The sequence below is a fragment of the Arvicola amphibius genome, chromosome 2 (assembly GCF_903992535.2).
Source record: "Arvicola amphibius chromosome 2, mArvAmp1.2, whole genome shotgun sequence".
Classification (NCBI taxonomy): Eukaryota; Metazoa; Chordata; class Mammalia; order Rodentia; family Cricetidae; genus Arvicola; species Arvicola amphibius.
This window is the reverse complement of record NC_052048.2, coordinates 131,917,085-131,938,635: the sequence shown is the minus strand read 5'-3', so window position 1 is coordinate 131,938,635 and position 21,551 is coordinate 131,917,085. Positions and strand designations below refer to the sequence as shown.

At 50.0% G+C, this 21,551-nt stretch overlaps 1 protein-coding gene across 1 annotated transcript; it reads left to right on the top strand.

Annotated features, from left to right (window-relative positions):
- Positions 1 to 10,165: 10,165 nt before the first annotated feature.
- Positions 10,166 to 20,727, top strand: Slc35f6 (solute carrier family 35 member F6). Its single transcript, XM_038319009.1, has 6 exons — positions 10,166 to 10,319; positions 17,559 to 17,631; positions 18,309 to 18,480; positions 18,663 to 18,875; positions 19,489 to 19,599; positions 20,160 to 20,727. The coding sequence occupies exons 1-6, from the start codon at positions 10,243 to 10,245 to the stop codon at positions 20,630 to 20,632; spliced, it is 1,119 nt and encodes a 372-aa protein (XP_038174937.1). The 5' UTR covers positions 10,166 to 10,242; the 3' UTR covers positions 20,633 to 20,727.
- The last annotated feature ends 824 nt before the right edge of the window (positions 20,728 to 21,551 follow it).

The following is a 21,551-nucleotide window of genomic DNA, read 5'->3' as shown; positions in this document are numbered from 1 at the left end:
TAGCTATAAATGCATTATACTAATGCATTAATGGGTCCAGGACACAAGCTGTCCGAAGAACTGCATACAGCCTTCTATTTGACAGTAACCCCCATAAAGCAGCTATGCCTATCACACCCATTTCACAGATGGGAATCTAAGTCTCCGGAAGGCAAACTGATTGACTCAGCTCTGATTACACATCAGAGGTGCTTCAGGGCTTTGCCTCAGTCACAAAAGGCATAGAAAAAAGCCTTCTGTCAAACTCCAGGTCTCTCAACCCCTTTGACTATGCCATCCTGGTTGAGGAGGATTGGCTGTGTTCTCTCCTCCCTAAACCTTGGCGAAACTGAACCCTCAGAACTGCTTGTTCTTCGGAACCTCTCTGAACTACCTAATCACCTCCATAATGTCCAAGATATCACCTCTCCTAGGGCTTTGCTTCTGGTGCCAAAATTGCCTCAGGTGACCCACAACCATCTTTAAAGGCTGGCCGGCCCCAGCAGCATCCACCCGCCACCAGTGAGGTCAGCACGCCATCTAGTGGCCCCTAGCAAACCTTGTCATGGCCAGGCTGAACAGCTTGTGATCTGGGAAAAGCCCTTCCAGATCTGAGGACCCAGCAGAACACGCCATCTAGTGGCTCCTAGCAAACCTTGTCATGGTCAGCCTGAACAGCTTGTGATCTCTGGGAACCCAGCGGAAAGGTTCAGAGAGAGGAAGCGACCAGCCTTAAGTGGCACAGCAAATTGGAATCTAGTCTCCAGGGTCATCACCCAGTTCTTGAGCAGCGAGCCATGCTTCCCTAATTTGCTGCAAGCTGTGTGTCTGGGAGCAGGGAGCAGGGAGCAGCCTTCAATCTTAGTAGACGTGAATTAAAGGAAGTGGCCCAGCTGCAGAATGGCCTCACTTCCTGTTCTTTTTTTTTTTTTTTTAAATTCTGGTATCTTCCTGAATAGGTAAGTTTGCACGTGGTATAAAATACAAAGGGCACAAAAATGCATTTCGTGGACCCCAGGACAGCACCCAACTATCAGTTTTCACATACTCATCCAGAATTCCCATATAGTTACGGGTATATACTGGTTCTTGCATTTCTGCATGCGGCACAGAACATACATAGTGCTCTCAACATCGACAACACCACTGTGCACTAGCCCACAAGGGACAGCTTGACTCTTACAAAGTGACACCCGTCTCACGTGGCGGTATGTGGAGCTGACATCATTTATTTAACCCTTTCCTATCAGACATTAGTGTCTACATAGTGATTCCCAGTGCATTTGTGGAGATCATGTGGCTCTCAGTATCCATCCCAAGAACAAGCATTTTGGGGAAAAATGTTAGAATAAATTCTTGAACAATAGATCTATTGAGGTTGCCCATTAGGATTAATTTTTGTCTCATCAGCCAGAAAACTCAAGTATCATAAAAGTGTAAAGATATTCTTCATTATCTCCTGCAATAACAACAAGATGTCTAGCAGCATACGGCACATGGCAGCGTCATGCTAGGGCACAGGGTGAACACATGTGATTCCCATAGACATACCAAATTGGCCTCTTCGGAGGTTACACACTGGCTTGATTTCAATGTGTTGCTCCGCAGCATCTTCTTGCCACATTTTATTTAAAATTGCCCCATTCAGGCCTGTGAAATGCCTCACTGGGTAAGGTGACTGCTGTCCAACCTGCTGACCTGAGTTCGATCCTCAGGGCCCAATAGTGGAAGGAGAGAATCAATGCCTGAAAGTTGTCCTCTGACCTCCACAAGGTAGTGCACACACATTTGCACACACACGATAAATAAATATAAACAAAGAGATATTGAAATCAACAAAATTGCTCGGTTACAAAGGTGAAATTGGTGCTCCTTACGCTTTTAGCATTCCTCTTAAGACACGCTTCTCACGGTCCAGAGAGAAACTTCCTTTTGCCCTGATAGTATGATTGCCCACAAGCTACTTTACTTTTAGTTTTGGTCTTGTTTGGACTGGATTTTTGTTAACTTTATTAAGACACGAGATGCCCCTGACCCACACACATACAGTAAATAACGCATTTCAGAAAGAGAAAAGGGAGCTGTGGTGTGGAAATACCGACTTCCGAGCACAGTATAGCCCCTGCACTCTTGAGCTCACAGCAACCGTGGTTACCTGAACAAGATTGGGCATCCTGTCGTGGAGGGGGAAGGGACTCACAAGGCTGCACCCTGTCTGAGATCTTATCTACAGTTAGTAGTGACCGGTGGATGGAAAGGCATTTTCTTCAGTAGTGTAACCTCTGGTAAGGTGTCCATGTGCCTGTAGACAGCCCTAATGAAACTCACTGGCTCCCGCCCCCTCTCTCTCTCTCTCTCTCTCTTTCTTCTCTCTCTCTCTCTCTCTCTCTCTCTCTCTCTCTCTCTCTCACACACACACACACACACACATACACACACACACACACACACACACACGGAGAGGGGAGATGAAAGTAGAAGACAGACTGTCTGAGAAGAGAAAAGGAATCAGTGGGGAAGGCAGGGGATAACAGACATTATGTACATATGAAAATGTCATAATAAACCCCATTTGTGTATGGTTTCCATACAAGCACAAAAGACGAAAACTTGGCATCTGAGCCTCCGCTTTGCACCTGTCTCCTTCGCTCCAGAAGCAGCAGGCCTGCTACACAAACGGCTTGTGAATCAGCCTAGCCCACCCCCGCTCCAGCAGCTGCAACTCTGTCTGACCATCCTGACATAATGATCAACCAGACCACAGTTTAACAGAGACTCATTAACTAGGTATGTTCCTTGCCCACCCCGCCCCCGCTCAGCTTCTTCACTACACAACCCGGGAGCCTGTGTCATTTACCCAAAAGGCAGAGCTCCAGGCACTGGTTTCCTCGTCTTCCTGCTATAGCTATGTAGATCAAAGTCCCTCCGGCTCACCACTGTGGGGCTCAGGCTGTGACCTAAGTGACTGCATATTGTCCAGAACAGGGGCTTTCCAGCTATGCCGTGCCCTGAACACTCCCTTTTACAAAGCCCCAGTTTCCTCCACCGTGGAACGCAAACACAAAGCAGAATGACCCCGCGTCTTGTTTGCGCACGTGAACAACCACGGTCCCTCCAGCACAGACCACGAGACACAGACCAATAAATGACTTATTTATGCAAATAAAATACTTACTCAAAACCATATCACACACACACACACAAAAAAAAAAAAAAACAAAAAACAAAAAACAAAAACCCAAGCTAGTAAATTCATCAAACTCACCGAGCCAAGGAATAAAGCAACACACTCTTTCCTGACCATTTAAAAGGAGCTATAGGGGTGCCCACCAGCCTATCGTCAGACCATTCAATGCGCCCACCAGCCTATCGTCAGACCATCCAATGCGCCCACCAGCCTATCGTCAGACCATCCAATGCACCCACCAGCCTATCGTCAGACCATCCAATGCACCCACCAGCCTATCGTCAGACCATCCAATGCACCCACCAGCCTATCGTCAGACCATCTAGTGCGCCCACCGGCTGTCATCAAACCATCCAGTTCACCTAGCAGCCCATCATCATAGCCTCTCAACTCTGTCTTGGGGATTTTGTTCAGCCCATTTGAATCGCCATCCTTACACACCAGCTCCAACCTCTCCCACCTAGCCACTTGCAGCAGTTCTTGGAGCACTATGTCAGCTTTACGCCATCGCCTTCGGGCGGGCCTCATTGACCCCTCTGTCCTGTCCTGTTTAGTCCTCTCATAACTATTCTGTCATATAGTATAAATGCATTCTATGACAATATATATATTCACTTGTATTCGTGTATAAAATGTAAAATGAGATCAAAAATTAATATTAGTAATTAAGATTGGACTAAAAAATAAAAAAAAAAACCTATGGCTGCCAATGGCCACGCCTGTCTAGTAAAATTAGTAGTACTTGGGTATTAAAATCAATGAAATTGGGGCTGGAAAGATGGCTCAGTAGTTAAGAGCCCATGCTGCTCTTCCAGAGAACCCAACTTTGGGTTCCAGCGCCCACATTAGATGACTCACAACTGCCTGTAACTCCAGCTCCAGGGGACTCTGCCCTCTTCTGGACTCTGTGGGCATTGTACTCATGTGTCTATACCCACACAGAGACACAACACACATAACTAAAAATAAAACAAATCTTAAAATATAAAGTCAAGAAAAATTGACATAGCTTCTACATTTATTGTGACCCAAAGAATCCAGATGGCCAGGTGTGGTAACACATGCCTTTATCCAGCATTTGGTAGAGAGACACATGCAGATCTCTGTGAGTTCAAGCCCAGCCTGGTCTACCTGGTGAGTTCCAGGATAGCCAAGGCTGTGTAGAGAGACCCTGTCTCAAAATTAATTAATTAATCAATCAATTGTGATGTACAAATGTGTCCCTCTATGTTTCTGACTCAACTCTCTAGTGACCACCATTACTTCCTCTGTTAGGATTTTTTTGGAGGTAAGTCACGTGACCTGATATACTAGGGCCCCATATCTGAGTGTCTCACCCAGAATTCTGATAACAGGGAGCCGACACAGCACCGAGAATAACTGCAAGTGTCTAGATAAGATGTTAGTGTCACAGCCCAGGGACAGAGCCAGTTCTAGGCGTGGAAAGGGTAGAGCTGGTGTGGAAGAATTGATTCAAATGGGCTGAGCAAAAGTCCCAGGACAGAGAGCACAGGGTAGTTTGATACTGGGCTGGTGGATGCCTCTGTAACTCAGCATTGGATGCTGGGCTGGTGGACGCCTCTATAACTCAGCATTGGATGCTTTTTTACTTCACATGGCTAGGAAAGAGGGTGACTGTGTTCCTCGGCTTGGCGAGTTTGGGTTCCTGGGGTACAAGTGTGTGCCACCATGAATGGATTTTTTTTAATCTTATTCTTCTGCTGGGCCTTGGGAGAGGCTTCTGAACTCTAATGTATATGTATACTGACAATTGTCAGCTCTTTAGTTAATAATGCTTATGAGTGGGTGTGGTCCATCGAGTAAGGCCTTTAGTCTTGTGAAACTCGGGTTCAGGAAAGCTTTAAAGCAGGGCCCTGAAGGGAGTAAAGGATAGCTCCAGGTGGAGAAGATGTGTCACTACTAGCAGGAAGCCACTTGGATATCCTGGAGTGGCTGGGCAGCCCTCTCAATCACTCTAGGGAGTGACTTACAGAGAGATTCCAGGTATCTGCCGCCAGCTGGACTGGACCTGGGAGACGAACCCTGGGGTTGGTATGCCTGCCCACACTGGGCAAGGAGATGAGTTAAGGCATTAGGACCTCAAGAGGCAAATTCCAAGCGGGCTGGTATGCTTCCACATCAGCTTTGCAAAACCTACATTACTTTCCTTTCTGTAAAAAAGGGAAACCATATTCACAGCTTGTATAGCAAGGAAGACTGATGTGGAGGTGAACCCAAAGCAGCCAGAGTTAGTTTGTAAGACCTGGACCAGCTACAGAGCAGCACGGAAGTTCAGGCTGAGGTTTTCAAAGGGCAACTCCTCCTCTTGCTCTACACAAACTCGATCGGTAAACCAGGAGCATTGTCAACAAGTTTGCATGTTACCCTCAAAGAACCTCTAACTTCCAGTGCCAAATACACGCTCGCCGCAGACCCTGTTTGTATTCAAAGCCGACTGCCAGTCTGCTTGCGGCTTGTCTGAAAGTCTATTTTCCCGACCAGTTGAATCACATTCCAGATTAGAACAGAATTATTTTATCTTGGGAAGGACAGAGAGAGATAGGTGTACAGATAGGCCAAGGCAGATTTGAATTTTAAAAACAGTTGTCCCCCTCCGCCCCCCCCCCCCACACACACACCCTTGGGTCATTTCCCCTCCTACGTCCTGTTCTCCGGCTGGAATGTGATCTCCCTTTGGTCAGGCTGGGTGTTCTGCTGCCCTCTCCCTTCAGGGTGGGGGTGGTATTGAAAGGCAGCCATTTGAGGTTGTGGTTGGACAGGAAAGCAAGAGATTTGAGAGAAAGAAGGCTGGGTTGTATATCTCGGGAGAGAAATTGAGGCAAGGAAACCAGGTCAGACCTGACAGGAGAGTGTGTGACTGTCTGCACCATGGGGAAGATGGGTATGGACAGTCTACACCAGCAGAGACGTGTGGCCGTCGGTTCACTAGCTCCTCTCAGCTGACTTTACAACTGGTTTCTATGGTGACCAAAGATGATTCAAAACAAGTCACTGCTCCTTCCAGCTTCAGGCTCACATACAGCTATTCTCTTTCTCATTCTTATCTTTATTCCTCTATCACCCCCCTCTCTTTTTAGGCAGAGCTGATCACTCATTTGGGGGTAAATCATTGGATTCTAGAAGTTTGATGTTTGACTCTTTTCTTGGAGCAGAACTGAGGCCGATTCTGCTAAAATGCAGTCTTCGTTAAATTTGATTTCAGAGGAGGGGTGACTCATTTTCTATTGCAGTCTTTGTCACTAACAGACAGGTACACACTCTGAGATGCGTGTCGCACGTTCTGAGATACTTGTCATTAAGTGTAAAAGAGTGAACGTCACAGACTGCTATCAAATACTAACATGGCCACAGTGTCACCAGGCAATAGGATCTGGGGTTCATCGATGACCAAGTTACTGTTGGCAACTAACTGCACTAAGTGTGTCTCTAGTATTACCCGGGACATACATAAACTATACACGGTGAATTATAACTGTTCATTTTGTGTCTGTGCTTGTGTGTGTCCACATGGAGACCGAAGGACAGCTTTGAGTATTCCTCAGGCTCTTCTTGCCTTTTCTTGTCATTTTCTCCTTTGCTTTCCTTTTCTCTCTCTCTTTCTTTTGACTGAGTCTGGCCTGGAGCTCTCTCTACAGACCAGGTTGGCCTTGAACTCCCGGAGATCCACTGCCTCTGCCTCTGACTACTGGGATTAAAACATGCATGACGACACCAAGATTCATTTTCCGCTTTACTTTTCTTCTTTCTTTTTCTTTCTTTTCTGGTACTAGGAACAGAACCCAGGGGACCCTGCATGCTAAGTCCAGGTCAGGGGTATAAGGTCATTGTCAGCTCTGTAGCAAATTCAAGGCCAGCCTGGGTTACGTGAGAACCTGTCTTAAGGAAAAGGAGGAAGAGGAGGAAGTCATTTCTCACATTCACATTCGGCTTCTCTGCCAATAAGCGTTCTCTACTACAGAACTCATCGTGTTCAGTATTTCAGGTGAAATGAGCTAGTTCAGTTACGGACTGCTGTGAAAAGAGAGGGGTCAACTGTAGGGCCCGGGTCTGCCCTTGTTCCTGGGGCTCACCTTGAGGACAGTTTCTGGTCAGATGACTAAGCATCCTGTTTGTTCCTGTGCTCCCTCTGCCCCGCCTGGTGATTTGTTGTAGGGCATTGTTGACTCTATTGTTGGTATGGTAATTTCCCACCTGCCTAGGTGGGAGTCCTTGTGCAGCAGTTAGATATGGTAATTTCCCACTTGCCTGGGTGGAATTCCTTGGGCAGGAGTGGGGTATATAAGATTTTCCCCAAGGCTAAATAAACGGCATTCGGCTGATCTCCTTTCGAATGACCCAGGTCTCTTGTGTGTTCTTTCAATCTCCAGGCCCTTGTCCGACTCGCGTAAGGTACAGTGGCGCGCGAACTGTACTGAGGGGGTAACACAGAATCGGGTGTTACAGTCAACCTCCGAACACAGGCCTGAGGCAGATGGAACACTAGATCTCACATAGTTCCGACTGTCACTGTCACCCCTGGGCTCCTGTCACCTTGAGGAATCCTTTGCCTTTTACAGGTTTTCACAGGGAGTATGGTCAATGCTCCTGCCTTTCCTCCGCTGTATTCTGAACCCCTTGAAGGCAGTGACCTCATCTGGCTGCTCTGGGAGCCCGTACTTGACTCTGGGCTTCACACTTGGTGGGCTCTACTGCCTTTGCCCATAAATCCTCGTATGCACCAGACTCCAGAGACTGCTGTTTGATGAATGCTTGCAACATGATATAATAAATTAAAATTCATTTTATAATGCGGCTCTAGAGACAGAGACTGCACTGCAAGTGACATCATGTCGGGCTAGTGACACCAATGTCATTAGTAAGTTTACTTTCAGGACAGTATCCTTGGCTTGAACTTATGGGAAAATAGTCTAGAATCCCACTGACTGTGACCTATAAAAATGGCCTCCCATTGGGAAGAGGCTGGCAGATGGTGTCCCCTTAGGACACAGTTGTGTCTCCTTGATGTCACCAATGTCTCAGTAAGCAGCTTTGGATAAATTATGACTTCCTTTGAAATCACACAAGACTAAAGATGCTGTGGTGGACACAAAACTCAGAAGTCCCCTCTTGGACCTCTTATCCCCCACTTAACTAAAAAAAAGCAAGCTCTAGTGAAGGGAAGTTCTGGAGAATGCTCTGGAGGTCCCAGACGTGTCCTACAATCTCTCCTGCCTCTGGGCCGTCAGACCCACGCATCTTCTTGCCCTCACTCTGGTAACCTTCCTCTGTTTTGTTCAAGACCCTATTTATAATACATTCTCCATCTGATCTTATCAAAAAATTGCTACAGTCCCTTGAGGATTTTTCCGAGTCTATACTATCCATGTTCACAAGTTCAAAAAAGAGGTCAAGAGACCTTATGTCTGTGCCTCCAGAAATGGAGACTATGTATACCAGGTCAAAGCGGCCATCAGGGTATTTTGGGTTTTCTCTGTTGGGGTTTTTTGCTTTTAACTTACAGTAGGGCATAGACTGCAGATTAGATCCCAAGAAACAGGAGCTGAGAACCCACTCCCCTAAATTCTCCTCTAAGCCCCACATGCAATATGTGCCCTCTGATATACACACAATAAATAAATGTAATTTAAAAAAAATTTTTGAGAAGGGAGGTGGTGGCACACGCCTTTAATCCCAGCACCCAGGAGGCAGAGGCAGGTGGATCTCTGTGAGTTCAGGCCAGCCTGGTGTACAGAGTGAGTTCCAGAACAGGGCTGGACTGTTTCACAGTGAAACCTTCTTGATAAACCAAAAAGAAAAAAACTGAAAGCCAGTCATGAACTGAATCCACCTTGGAGTGCATAGTGAGCAAGAGACCGGTCTGGATCAAATAACAAGATTCTGTCTCAAAAACTGACTAAATGCTAGAAATCCCCTACAAACAAACCTAGGGCTGGTCTCTGTTTGGATGCCTCTGGGCAGCATTAGAGGATCCTAAAGGATAAGTGGGGAAGCTTGGTGGAAAAAACTTTACCCAAGCCATAGTATTTAGGAGCTGAAAGAAACTGAGTCTGCCAAGCGGTGGTGGCAAACGTCTTTAATCCTAGCACTCGGGAGGCAAAGGCAGGCGGATCTTCATGAGTTCGAGGCCAGACTGGTCTACAAGAGCTAGTTCCAGGACAGGCTCCAAAGCTACAGAGAAACCCTGTCTCGAAAAACCTGCGTCAACCATGACCCCAACACACACACACACACACACACTACCTCCATCACCACCTCGGCCACTCATAAGCATGACCTTAAACCCTTGGGCTTCTCTGGGTTTAAATTCCCGTGTTATTTTAATTATTTATTTACTTAGTAACTCAGGCTAGTCTCAAACTCATTGTATGGTGGAAGCTGGCCTTGAGCTTCATCCTGCCTTCGCCTTCCAAGTGCTGGGATTGCACGTCCAGCTTGTTCTTTTTAGTTTTAGCTGTAAAACACCCTGCTGGAAGCTGGAACTCGACTCTTACGCCACTTGACTGAAAGAAGTGAGCAATTCACAGGCTGGGGATCCCTAGGGACATCTCCCAGGCCTCGAGTTCTCTGGAGATCCTGGAGAAAAGAGATTCCCACGCTGTGCCTATTACCAAATCGCCAGGCTCAACCTTTCAAAACTGCTTACAAAATGCTCTAAGGAACAAAGTGGTCTAAGATCGCCTAATCATCTCTGCATGATTCCAAGCACCCATTTTCCATACCGGAAGGCCAAGAGTGTACACTCAGAAGTAGCAGGCTTTGCATGAGGCAAAAAGGGGAGGAGGGAAGAAAGAGAAAGACAGAGACAGAGACAGACAGACAGAGAGACAGAGAGAGGAACATACGGTGAGCCTGGCCTGTGACCCCCCCCCAAAAAACCCTGTGCTTCTCCAGCTAGCCAGCCAGCAGATCCGCAGCAGCTCTAGGGCGGGGCTAGCGGGCACGGGGCGGGGGCCAGCAAGGTCACGTGACTCTCGGCCCGGAAGCTCTTGAGTTGAAGACACCACCTCCCGGATGACCGTAGCTGCTGGTTCAAGTGGTCTCCCCTGTCCACCACTATGGCCTGGACCAAGTACCAGCTGTTCCTGGCCGGGCTCATGCTGGTCACCGGCTCCATCAACACGCTTTCAGCAAAGTGAGTCTGGGTCGGGCCGGGAGGGGCCTGCTGGGCCCATGGGTGCGAGGCACCTTGTGCCCTGCCCTGTCATCCTCTAGTCGGCTACTCTCCAGCCCCGCCAGCCCTCCACATTACCGAGAGCTCAGTCGCACTGGTGTGGACCAAGGGGTGAGACGCCGGGAGGATGCGGGCATCTGAAGCCCGCTTTGATTCGCGGTCACTTCCGTCTCCGAGCCTCAGTTCCCTCATCTTTGAGCCAAGGGCTGGATCAGTTCCTCCCAGCGGCTCTCGGCGCCGTGCCGAGGGCAGAGACTGGGCGCCTCCCTGCGGGGCTGGGGGGACAGCAGAGGAGGAGCCAGAGCTCCTGCAGTAGCCGAGCTGAAGGAGTGGGGAATCCGGAGGAAAGGGACCAGAGATCGTTCTTAGAGTTCTTAGGGTTAGACTACATCTTGATGCTTAGTTGAGACTCTTATGTGGCAGAGGCTTGGAGGCAGGAAAGAGAAAGGCCAGTACTACGTGACTTGTTCACAGCGTCAAATGCCCGGTTGGACTTCTCCTGTCCATCATCAGAAGGCACACCAGCTTGTTGAAAATGACAGAATTGAAAAAAAAGAAAGCAGTAGTGTGGCAACAGGAAGAGCTGTGTGAAGCTGGGACCCACTCTGTGGCTCTGCTTGCGGAGCGTCAGTGAGGCGGGAAACACAGACAAGTGGTGGAACCCAGGTCCAGAGTGAACCACAAGGCTGACCCACAGGGTCAAGGGTGTCTGTCTGGGAGAAGTGTCCTTAGCCCAACCCAGGAAGGTAGTTGGGTACTTCAGCTCTTGTGTGTGGGAGTAACAGTCTTCAGTAGGTTGGGGGACTAAGGTCCGTGCATCACAAAATGGAGGAGCCCGACATGACCTCCTCTATCATGGCAGAAAGACCCTCTTCATCTGTTCACCATCTCAGCTCCTCAGTGAGTGAGCAGCACCTGTCCTTTGTCCAGTGTGCACATGGACAGGGGCGGGCAGTGTTCCCTTCAGAGCCTTGGTTCCTACTGGGTCCCGCTAGGCAAGAGGAGTTGGTGTGGCGACTCCCAGTACAAGGTTTTTCTAACTTCCAGGGCTGTGCACTGTTTTCTGAACTTTCTGTTGGCCTCTGCAAGTTGAGGAGCTGGCTGTGAGCCTCATGTAACCGTTTCTGATTTACTTCTGAGGTTTCTTTTGTCTCACAGACTCTATGAAAGCTGTGAATGCTTAGGAGAGAAGTGGTCACTTCATCTGAGGAGACTGTGGTACCTCTAGTGTCAGGGAGAAGGCAGACGTAACCTAGAGAAGGTCCCTGGCTTTGAGATGTTTGTATCTGAGGTGGAAGCGACAGGTGTGTACACACATGCCAGTCACAGTGGGCCGCCTCCCTTCCCCTAAAGGAGGGCACAATTTATGGAACCTAGAGCGGGCTTGTGCGTTTCTTGGGCTTATCATCTTGTGATGAGATGCTCGCCTCAGCCTAGGACAGCTTCTAATGCTCAGAGTGGCTTTTACTGCCAGGGCTGCTGCCCCCAGGGAGAAACCAAACGGTCATTTGCTGCTTAGATAAACCAAGCTGACTCAGTCATTCCTTTAAAAAGCTCCAAACCGGTCAGGTAGGAAGCCAGGGGATCCTCAGTCCCAGGAAGCCCCACCCTTTGATGCTTCTGAGTCAAGAAGAAGGCTCCCAGGTGAGAGGCTTAACCTTTGATCCTGTCCTTTGCCCTGTCTCCTTGTGTGGGGCCTCTCAGGAGCCCCCCACCCCCACCCTCATCCCGAGATAGGACCCAGAGCTAAACTGTAAACTATTCTGAAGCGAACAGTGTGAAGATACTGAAGATACGTGTGAGAAAGAAGGTGGGGGGGAGCAACAAGCATGCCATAATGTGAGCTTTGAAAATGGTGTGGTTGCCAGCAGGTTCCACTAGGTACAGCCAGCCACAGCAGCATGGGGGCAGCCAATACACAGCACCCAGGCCTACCAAGTTACAGGGCAACTACCCTGGCATCCTTTGACATGGTCTCAGCGAGGGAAGTGGAAGGGTTCATCATCCCCAGATGGGAAACTGAAGCACAAAAAGATTCAGTTACATGCAGCTTCAACTCACCTCCCAGATGATACCTTCAATCTGAGTCCAAGTGGCCCAACTCTAGAATCCATGCGCTTAGCCACCAGTTAGGCACGAGGCTGGAGACCTCACCATTCATTTGGGAGACTAGTTGGTTATGTATTTATTTATCTTTTGTAGCTGGGTCTCACTATGTAGCCCTAGCTAGCCTTGAACACAGGGCCCTCCTGCCTTCACCTCCCAAGTACTGGGTTTATAGACATCCACCATCATGACCATGGACATTTTGTTGTTGTTATGAACTGAAATCACCCAATCTGACCCCTACAATTTACAAAGGAAGCCCCCAAAGAAGTTGCCTTTTGTGACTTGACTTACTGATATCAAGAATGGGTTGGCACTCAGGCCTGGGGACTTTAGTCCCACCCCCATCCGAGCCTTCGGGATTGTACTGCCCCAAAGTGGGCTTTCTTATCTCCCCACTTTTTCTAGAAGGTGTAATCCTATAAATGGCACCTCCTTCTCCCGCCCCCACCCTCAGGGTACTCTCCTTGTGGGACTAGACAGCTAGCCTCTACCCAGGTCAGGAAATCCTGTCAATCATCCCACTTGCTCAACTCGAGCCTCTGGCAGACCTGTGGGAGGAGCTCACTGCTACCCTTCCCAGAGTAGCCTCAGATGAGGAAGCGTCTGAGAGCATGTGCTGTCTGCTCTGCAGGGCTCTCAGGTCAGCTCTGTAGGTTTTCTGCCCACTCAGTAGGTTTTAGGAGACCACAGAGCTGTCACGTGCCAATAGAGAGAAAGGCCCTAACTGCAGCCATGACTAACCCTTACTCCTCTCTCTGGGTGTCGGCTAAGGTCCCCTCCCTGGGAAGTGGTGCTTCTCCTTTCAGTGGCCGTTTCCTCGTCCCCCGCCCCCCCACCAGCTACTGCTATCGACCAGATCTTTGAGTCCAAGCTATTTATGTCTGCCAGATTCAGTGCCTGTGGCAAGTACCCATTTCAGAGCCTCGTTGGCCAGATCCAGCTGGGGTTCTCCACCAGAAGAACCAAGGTCAAACAGACCTTTGCTGATCCCTCCTAAGCTCCCAAGGCATCCCCGTCCCACACTTCTGGGGGTTGAAGAGCCCACCTCGTTAGGGAGAGCATATGAGCCTGACTTCAACTCCTGTCTCTACCTGTGGACAGGAGACCCTGCTTGGCATCACCAGGCCTTTATAAGAGAAGAAGCTCCCACCATCCCCTCAACTTTTGTCCTTGGCACTTTGCTCCTGCCCTTTGGGTTCTATGAATGGCTTGGCATTGTTGCTTCTGTGTGGCTACAGGACCAGCTTGAGAGAGCCTGTCCAGAGGGCAGAGCAGTGGAAGGGAGAGAACCCGAGGTTTAGAAGCTGTGTGATGAGAAGCTGCACTGGGCCTCTCTGAGCCTGAGTCTCCTCAGCTGTGAAATGGATATGATACTCTGTCCTGTGCCCCCTAAAACTGTAAGACGGTCTCCTCACCAAGAGCAATGGGAGGTCTTGCCACCAGGCATCCTCTTATAATATAGGACCACCTACTCATGGGGAAGCTGCAGCCCTTCTGAAGACCCCGGGATGAGACAAGCTGTCTCACTAGCTTTAACAGCCTGTGTGGTGTGGTTCAAGAGGAAATGACCGCAATTCTGCAGGAATCAGCAGTGATCGGACATAACAGACACTTCTCCTGGCTCTGTGTGTCACCCCTGCGTGCACAACTCCCAGGATGCTGAGCTTTGAGTGTGGACAAGGAAGGCCTGCTGCCAGTGACTCACCACCCCCAGAGTTACCCACCCTGCAGCCTGCCTGCTGACACTCAGGGAATCCTGGCAGGAGCTGGCCTCCGCTGGCAAAGGGTACACCCTCCTACGGCTTCAGAATAAGGTGTTCAGAGAATGCGGAGGGCTGGCCCTCCCCTCCCCTCAGCAGGAACAGGCTAGAGTAAGAAGGTTGGGAGAAGTTGAGAGGATGAAGGCACAGAACTGGATGCTAGCATTCCCAGGACCAGTCCTGGCTACCAGCCCCGTTGTACACTGAATCGTTTGGCCCATCTTGAAACCAGGGTTTGTCCATCTGTCATCTGTCCATCCGTAAGGGGTTTTGCTGGATGATGACCAAGTTTCTTTTACTTCCACATGTCCTGGCTATGAAACTTTGGAGACACCACCTAGACCCTTTCTTGCCTCCTATGTCTCTGGCAGCAGAGGGTATCCAGAGACGGGATGTTCTCCTGGGAACTCGTAGGAAAGACCAATGAAACCACACTGCCCCTACCCAAGGGAAAGTGGCTCTGGCTGCACATGGAATCAGAGAGGAAAGGCACATGAAAGGCCCTGTTCTTACAGGGCCTGGATTACCTATTCCTTTTGACGCTTGTCAACCTTGGACTGGGAACATCTGGAACGCATCCAGCTTGTGTGACCCAAAGCCGAGCCTTCTGGGTGTTCTCTGTCTTTGATGGTAAACTGCAGCAGGCCTTGACCACAGAGATGCATGTTGTCAGCTAGAAAAGCCCGAACTCTGCACCCTGAGTGCATGTCGCTCTCTGAAAATGACGGTCCTTGTGAGGCTTACCCAGACTGCCCATGCAGCGTGCTCTACACAGGCCTGGCACAGGCAGTGCTCCATGAATCACCTGTTAAAAAAACATGTTTGTGGTGATGCATCCCGGAAGAGGCAGGTGGATCTGTGTGAGTTCAAGACCAGCCTCGTCTACATAGTGAGTTTTCTGCCAGCAAGGGCTGCATAGTGAGACCCTGGAGGAAAAAAAAATGTTTGTGAGGCTGGAGAGATGTCAGTGAAGCACTGCCAGTCAACGCAATGCCATCTGACTCTAGGGCTTGTAGCTGTCATCCTCAGACACTTTGCGGCTGGATTTTGGATCTTGTCTATGAAGCGTGCACGGTGAGCCAAGACCTGAGGAGACACAGTGGACTGTAGCAGATACCTGGTCCTTGGGTTGGATATGTTCTTAGATACAAAGAGATTCCATTTCTCCAGTGGGAAGCTAGCCAGCAATGCCTGTCCAGACAAACCAGGCCCTACCTTGTAGAGAAAGCCTAGACAAGTCTTAAGGAGAAAGGCTCAATTGGGCAGCAAGCCAGCTAACTTCCCAGAAGACAGACCCATACTGTGCCTGTCGCACCAGCAGGGTCCACCTCAGACCCACGAGAAGTCAAATCTCATGGACACTGGGCCAGGGTCCAGAGCACCTATACATTCCCAAGCTAGAGTCTGGAAGGCTCCGTCACCCAACCAAACCTCATAGGCTGTGCAGTGATGTGCAGGGAGCCACGGGTGGGCTAAACTCACAGACCTCAGTGAGTGTGGGATCAGGATGAGCATTAGATGTGAAGATTGAGTACGAGCAGTCGCCCAGGGTGCTGCTGGGTAATGGCCACACTGCTGTGTCCAGACCCTGAGGGTCTTAGGTGTCAGTCTGTGATCTAAAGGAATAGCAGCAGGAGTAAATGACTTCTGTAACAACCACTTACCCCCTCACCAAAGGAATCACTGGGCTCAGCTGTAGTTGGCTGTCATAGGCTTGACGTCACTTCTCTTCCACCTCTGAGAGGAGCCCTGACTTGCTCCCCTACTGGGTCAGTGGCTTTGTGCCCTCAGTAAAGCCTGAGCCCTTCACTCAGCCTCAGCTTTTCCTCTTGCTCCGTTACCTCCCTTAGGCCTTCATAGAGGCTCTTTCAGCCAGAGCAAGCATGAATTCCAAACGGGCCTTCCTGGATGAGGGGTGCAGCTGGTCTGAGACCCCAATCAGGCCCCAGAAATGAGAGAAGCTCTGCTATGTAGTGAGGGCTTTTTAGCTTCTGAGGAGCTGAGGCTGAAACTAGCTATGTCCCATGCCCTAGCCTGCACAGAACTCCAGACTTCTCCCCTGTAGCCAGGTCCACAGGAACGCTTGCAGAAGTCAGCAGCCAGGAGGGTGGAAGACTAGGAAGGGCTGAGATGGTTCTCCGGAAAAGAAGATTCACAAGGTCAGAGTAGCTCCAGGTGGCCAAGAGATCTCCAGTTAGAAAATGGATGTCTGGAGATGTAGCAGCCCAGCAGGAAGGAGAGTCAAAAGGAGCTCTTTTGGGCTTAGGTAGCAACAATTCAGAATGATGGGTGTAGCTGCCTAGAGTATGCTGGGAAGGGTTCTAGGCTGGATGGGGACCATTTCCCCTGGTGATCTCTATCTGTGGTGGTACTCACTGGCATTCGTACTCCATGGCAGGTGCCACATGTTTTAGGTAAGCATTAAAAGTGCCTTCTGGGCTGTGAAGGATCAAGTGATCATCTCCTGGGCCTGAATACCCCTCGAGATAAAGGCTTGGTTGATTGGTTGGTTAGGTGTTGGTTGGTTGGTAGTAGGTTGGTTGGTAGGTAGGTAGGTTGGTTGATTGGTAGGTTGGTTGGTAGGTAGGTTGGTTGGTTGGTTTGTTGGTTGGTGAGTTGGTTGATGGCAGGCCTCTATACATAGCCCAAGTTAGCTTCAAACTCACTGTGTATCTCAGGCTGGCCTTGAACTCACATCAGTTCACTTGGCTTAGCCACTTTAGTGCTGTGCTTACAGATGTGTGGTCCCATGTCCAGATGACCAGAGACTCTTGATACTGTTCATGTACTGATTACTTTGATTGATTGGTAGAGATCAAAGATTTCAAAAGAAGCCAAACAAGTTGAAATAAAGTCATCAAATATTAGAGAGCAAATTTGCTGCCAGGGTTGGTACATGTCTATAATCTTAGCATTCAGGAACCTGGGGCAGAAGGATTTTGAATTCAAGCCTGGATTGTATAGTGAGACCTTGTCTCAGGAAAAAGAAAAGAAAACACTTCTTTTTTTTTTTTTTTTTTTTTTTTTTTTACAATGTGTATGTTTAATACACTAAATTTAAGCAATGGCTTTAATTTTATTTTGAGGAGTAATGGGTGTAATGTACTTCATATAAACAACACTAATATAATTTTAATATCTGATTTCTACAAGTTGCAGAAACACAAGTACTGTGGTTCTATGCTTGTAAGATGATGAAATGCTGTCTTAAAACCCCTCACCATAGCAACGGGCTCCTTTGAAAAGGAGCGTCAGTTGGGACTGAGTGTGAGTCCGGCCAGGTGGAGAATCCGCCATGCCACCATTCTGACCTCCTGTCTCTCTGCTGCAGGTGGGCTGACAACTTCAAAGCTGAAGGCTGTGGAGGAAGCAAGGAGCACAGCTTCCAGCATCCCTTCCTCCAGGTACCAGCATAACCTCCTGCCCATCTTCCAGGCTTCATCCAGACACCCCTGGGGCTGGTTTCTTTCCTGGTCTAGGGATGAAGCTCCCTGGTTCCCCAAAAGCCATCTAGCTCCCTCTTCTCCTAGAATAGGGCCAGAGTCCAAGAGCACCCCAGGAACGGGCATAGTTCTCTGTGGGAGGTCCGCATGGTCCTGATGAGTGGTCGTGTTCTCACCACATCCCATCTGGACACATGGAAAGCACTAGATCCAGTGACAGAAGTGTTTGGTACATCTCTTTTGATCCCAGAATGCCACTGGGGTGGGGACATGGAAGATACCCCACTTCTGTACCGAGAGTTAGAAGGCTCAGATTTATCCTCAATGTGTTAGCAGCTGGCTATCATGCCTTCCATAAGTCTTGGAACCTGTCTAAGTCTAGTTGTAAAGGCTGACCTGAAGGGTTGAGTTTATACCATGCCACACCCCATAGGGTATCCACTGAGATATTCTGGGATCCCTGTGACAGGCCTAGGGGCCTGGCTGGCTACCCACAGCTACTCTGATTTTGTCTGTTTGACATTTGGGGATTCTAGGTAAGCTCTTGCCTGAAATGTGGTTATATTAAAACTAACAGTACTGATAAGGGTGACCCCAAAGCCCCTTCTGTACTGAGTCCTCAAGTCTTGTTTCTACAGGCAGTGGGCATGTTCCTGGGAGAGTTTTCGTGCCTTGCTGCCTTCTACCTGCTCCAGTGCAGAGCCACAAGACAGTCTGACTCCAGCGTAGAGCCCCAGCAGTCCTTCAGCGCCCTACTTTTCCTGCCCCCAGCCCTGTGTGACATGACTGGAACCAGCCTCATGTATGTGGGTAAGTCACCTGGCCACCAGTGAATCAGCACCCCACCCCACCCTACCACTCCCCCACAGTCTTCACATCTGCACATTCAAGGCTTAGTGAGCAAGCTCATCTTGTCCCTACTCCCTGAAGACACCTTGGTAGCAGCCAGCCTTTGCCCTTAACAGCCATTAATCATGCCTTTCCTTTGCTAGCCCTGAACATGACCAGTGCCTCGAGTTTCCAGATGCTGCGGGGTGCAGTGATCATCTTCACAGGCCTCTTCTCAGTGGCCTTCCTAGGCCGGAGGCTGGCACCAAGCCAGTGGGTGGGCATCCTGGCCACCATTGCAGGACTGGTGGTGGTTGGCCTCGCTGACCTCCTGAGCAAGCATGACAGTCAACACAAGCTCAGCGACGTCATCACAGGTGAGGCCAGCTGGGGACCTGAGGCTGCTTCCCCTGGCCCCTCCTCTCTGGAAGCCTAAAGTCATCCCACAGACTCATCCAGGCTCTGCCGTCTGTATGTCCTGGGGTTGGGTCATGTAACTGATGGGTACATGGTGGGTAGAGTATGGGGGAGACCAGAAGACTGTGACCATTCCAAGGAAGAGACAGACAGGCAGCATGACGGAGCTGTCTGCTCCTGTGGCTCATATCCATAGGCAAACTGCTGGTTTGGAGAGGGACAGAAGGACCAGTTACTGACAGATGCCCGTGTGTTTGTCATCACAGTACCCAGGACCCCAGCAGGAACCACTGCAGTACACCCCTGAGCACTCAGTTTCACAATTAAACCTGACGTATCTTGTCTCAAGCCTGTTGCTTGTCCAATTCTTAGGCCAAGGCATGTCTCTGTGTCTCTGGGCCTCCTGGAAGCCCAGGCCTGCCTGCTGTCCTGCCCTTGGGCCAGGAAGTCAGGACCCATATTCAACCCTGAAAATTCAGAAGCTGACCTGCTGTTCTGTCCCTAGATCGTCCTGTCACCACCCCCATCTCTAGATCCATGGTGCCCCGCTTCACTCGATCCTCTTTTTCTCAGGTGACTTGTTGATCATCATGGCCCAGATCATCGTTGCCATCCAGATGGTGCTGGAGGAGAAGTTTGTCTACAAACACAACGTCCACCCACTCAGGGCAGTGGGCATTGAGGGTGCGTGGGGGCACAGGCCGGGGAGCAATAGCTGGTGGGAGGGAATGCTGGGGCAGCATGTGCTCTGACATGCATGAAAATGGAGCTTGGGGCAGGGGCTAGTAACCACTTGATAGGGTGAGTCTCCATCCCCAGAAGGCCATGGGCAAGGTGAGAGGAGACGGAGAAGGAAATGAGCAAGATACATGGCCCTCTCTAGAGGCGGTGACGGCAAGGAAGGAGCCAGACAGTGCATTTGAACTCAAACAAGTTATACTCAGGTACCTCATTTGCTGAGCAATTCTGAGTCTCTTGAGGTAGGAATGATGACCTTGGAGCCACAGCAAGAGGAGGGAAGAGGATTCCTGACGGGGCAATGGCTTGAGTTGCTACTTTTGAGTTTGGAAACCAGTGAGTTGTCAATGTAGGTCTGACGTCAGGGCGGAGGGACAGATTCCAGGAGTGGATCACAGGAACGGAACAAACACAGTGGTTCTGAGATGAGAGACTGCCTACCTGTGGGCCGTGCTGGGAAGCCCCAGGCAGGGTGGAGAATGTGAGACCCTTCCTTGCTTCCCCAGGTTTCTTTGGCTTTGTGATCCTCTCACTGCTCCTCGTGCCCATGTACTACATCCCAGCTGGCTCCTTTAGCGGAAACCCTCGCGGGATGCTGGAGGACGCGCTGGATGCCTTCTGCCAGGTGGGCCGACAGCCCCTGATTGCCCTGGCCCTGCTGGGCAACATCAGCAGCATCGCCTTCTTCAACTTCGCGGGTATCAGTGTCACCAAGGAACTGAGTGCCACCACCCGCATGGTGCTAGACAGCCTGCGCACCGTGGTCATCTGGGCCTTGAGTCTGGCACTGGGCTGGGAGGTCTTCCACCCACTGCAGATCCTTGGTTTCCTCATCCTCCTCATGGGCACTGCCCTCTACAATGGGCTGCACCGTCCACTGCTAGCCTGCCTGTCCAGGGGCTGGCATCGCCCCTCCCAAGAGGGTGAACAAGAGAGACTGCTGGGTGACAACCGGACTCCTATCAATGACGCCAGCTGAGCCCCTGGTAGGGGTCTCTGCTGCCCCCAGATGGCTGAGGCCATACAGACTGGTGGGCTGTGAGTGCCTTGTCCCCAAGGCCTGGCCCCACCCCTCCCTACTGACCCCTTCTGGCAGCTGCTGCCAGAGAGGATGGCAGAACACCAGGTTCTCTTTTACTTCTGAAGCCTGGAATGTTGGGACCCAGCCCCCACAGGCCTGGCTATGGCAGCCACTCTCAGCCCTCCCAGCTCTTCCTGCTGCGCTGGAGCCAAAATGTGAACTCGCATGGCAGGACTTTACAATCCTAGTACTTCTGTGTTAGACACTAACTTGTTACAGTAGATTGCCTAGCTTATGAATCATAAGCTACAGAGAATCCAGTGAGCAGGTTCAAATCAAAACTAAGAGATGTATTCTCCAAACTTGTAAGATACTCCTTAAGCCTGTCTGAAGACCTAGGGTCTGGCTCAGACTTGGCTGCGGACTCAATGTGTGCACCAGGTCTGTCCACTCTGGGGCACAGGTGTACATGATGTGGCTTTCGTGCCTTATGGCCCCAGCATTCTGCGGGCCTCTGATTGTCACTAGCATTAGAAAAGAGGAGTGGTACCTCCCCCTCCCCCCATGGTGGGTTTTTGTTTTTTTGCCACTTTGCAGCCCTGACTGTCCTGAAACTCATGATGTAGACCAGGCTGGCCTGGAACTCATGATATAGACCAGGCTGGCCTCAAACTCACAGAGATCCACCTGTCTCTGCTTCCTCAGTGCTGGAATTAAAGGTGTGCACCATCATGCCCAGTACCTCGTTGACGTTTTGATGTTCTGTTCTTCATACCCCAAGGCCTCTCTGCTTGGGAAAGACTACAGGGAAATTCCGGGCAGCCTTGGGAAATCACTTGATGAACCCATTTTGTTTTGTTTGAAGCAAGGTCTTGTG

Bases quoted from the DNA above. Each gene is read 5' to 3' on its own strand.
- Slc35f6 (XM_038319009.1), top strand. From the start codon at position 10,243: ATGGCCTGGACCAAGTACCAGCTGTTCCTGGCCGGGCTCATGCTGGTC. The intron at 10,320-17,558 runs GTGAGTCTGGGT...TCTCTGCTGCAG, and splicing joins ATCAACACGCTTTCAGCAAA to GTGGGCTGACAACTTCAAAG. The intron at 19,600-20,159 runs GTGCGTGGGGGC...TTGCTTCCCCAG, and splicing joins CAGGGCAGTGGGCATTGAGG to GTTTCTTTGGCTTTGTGATC.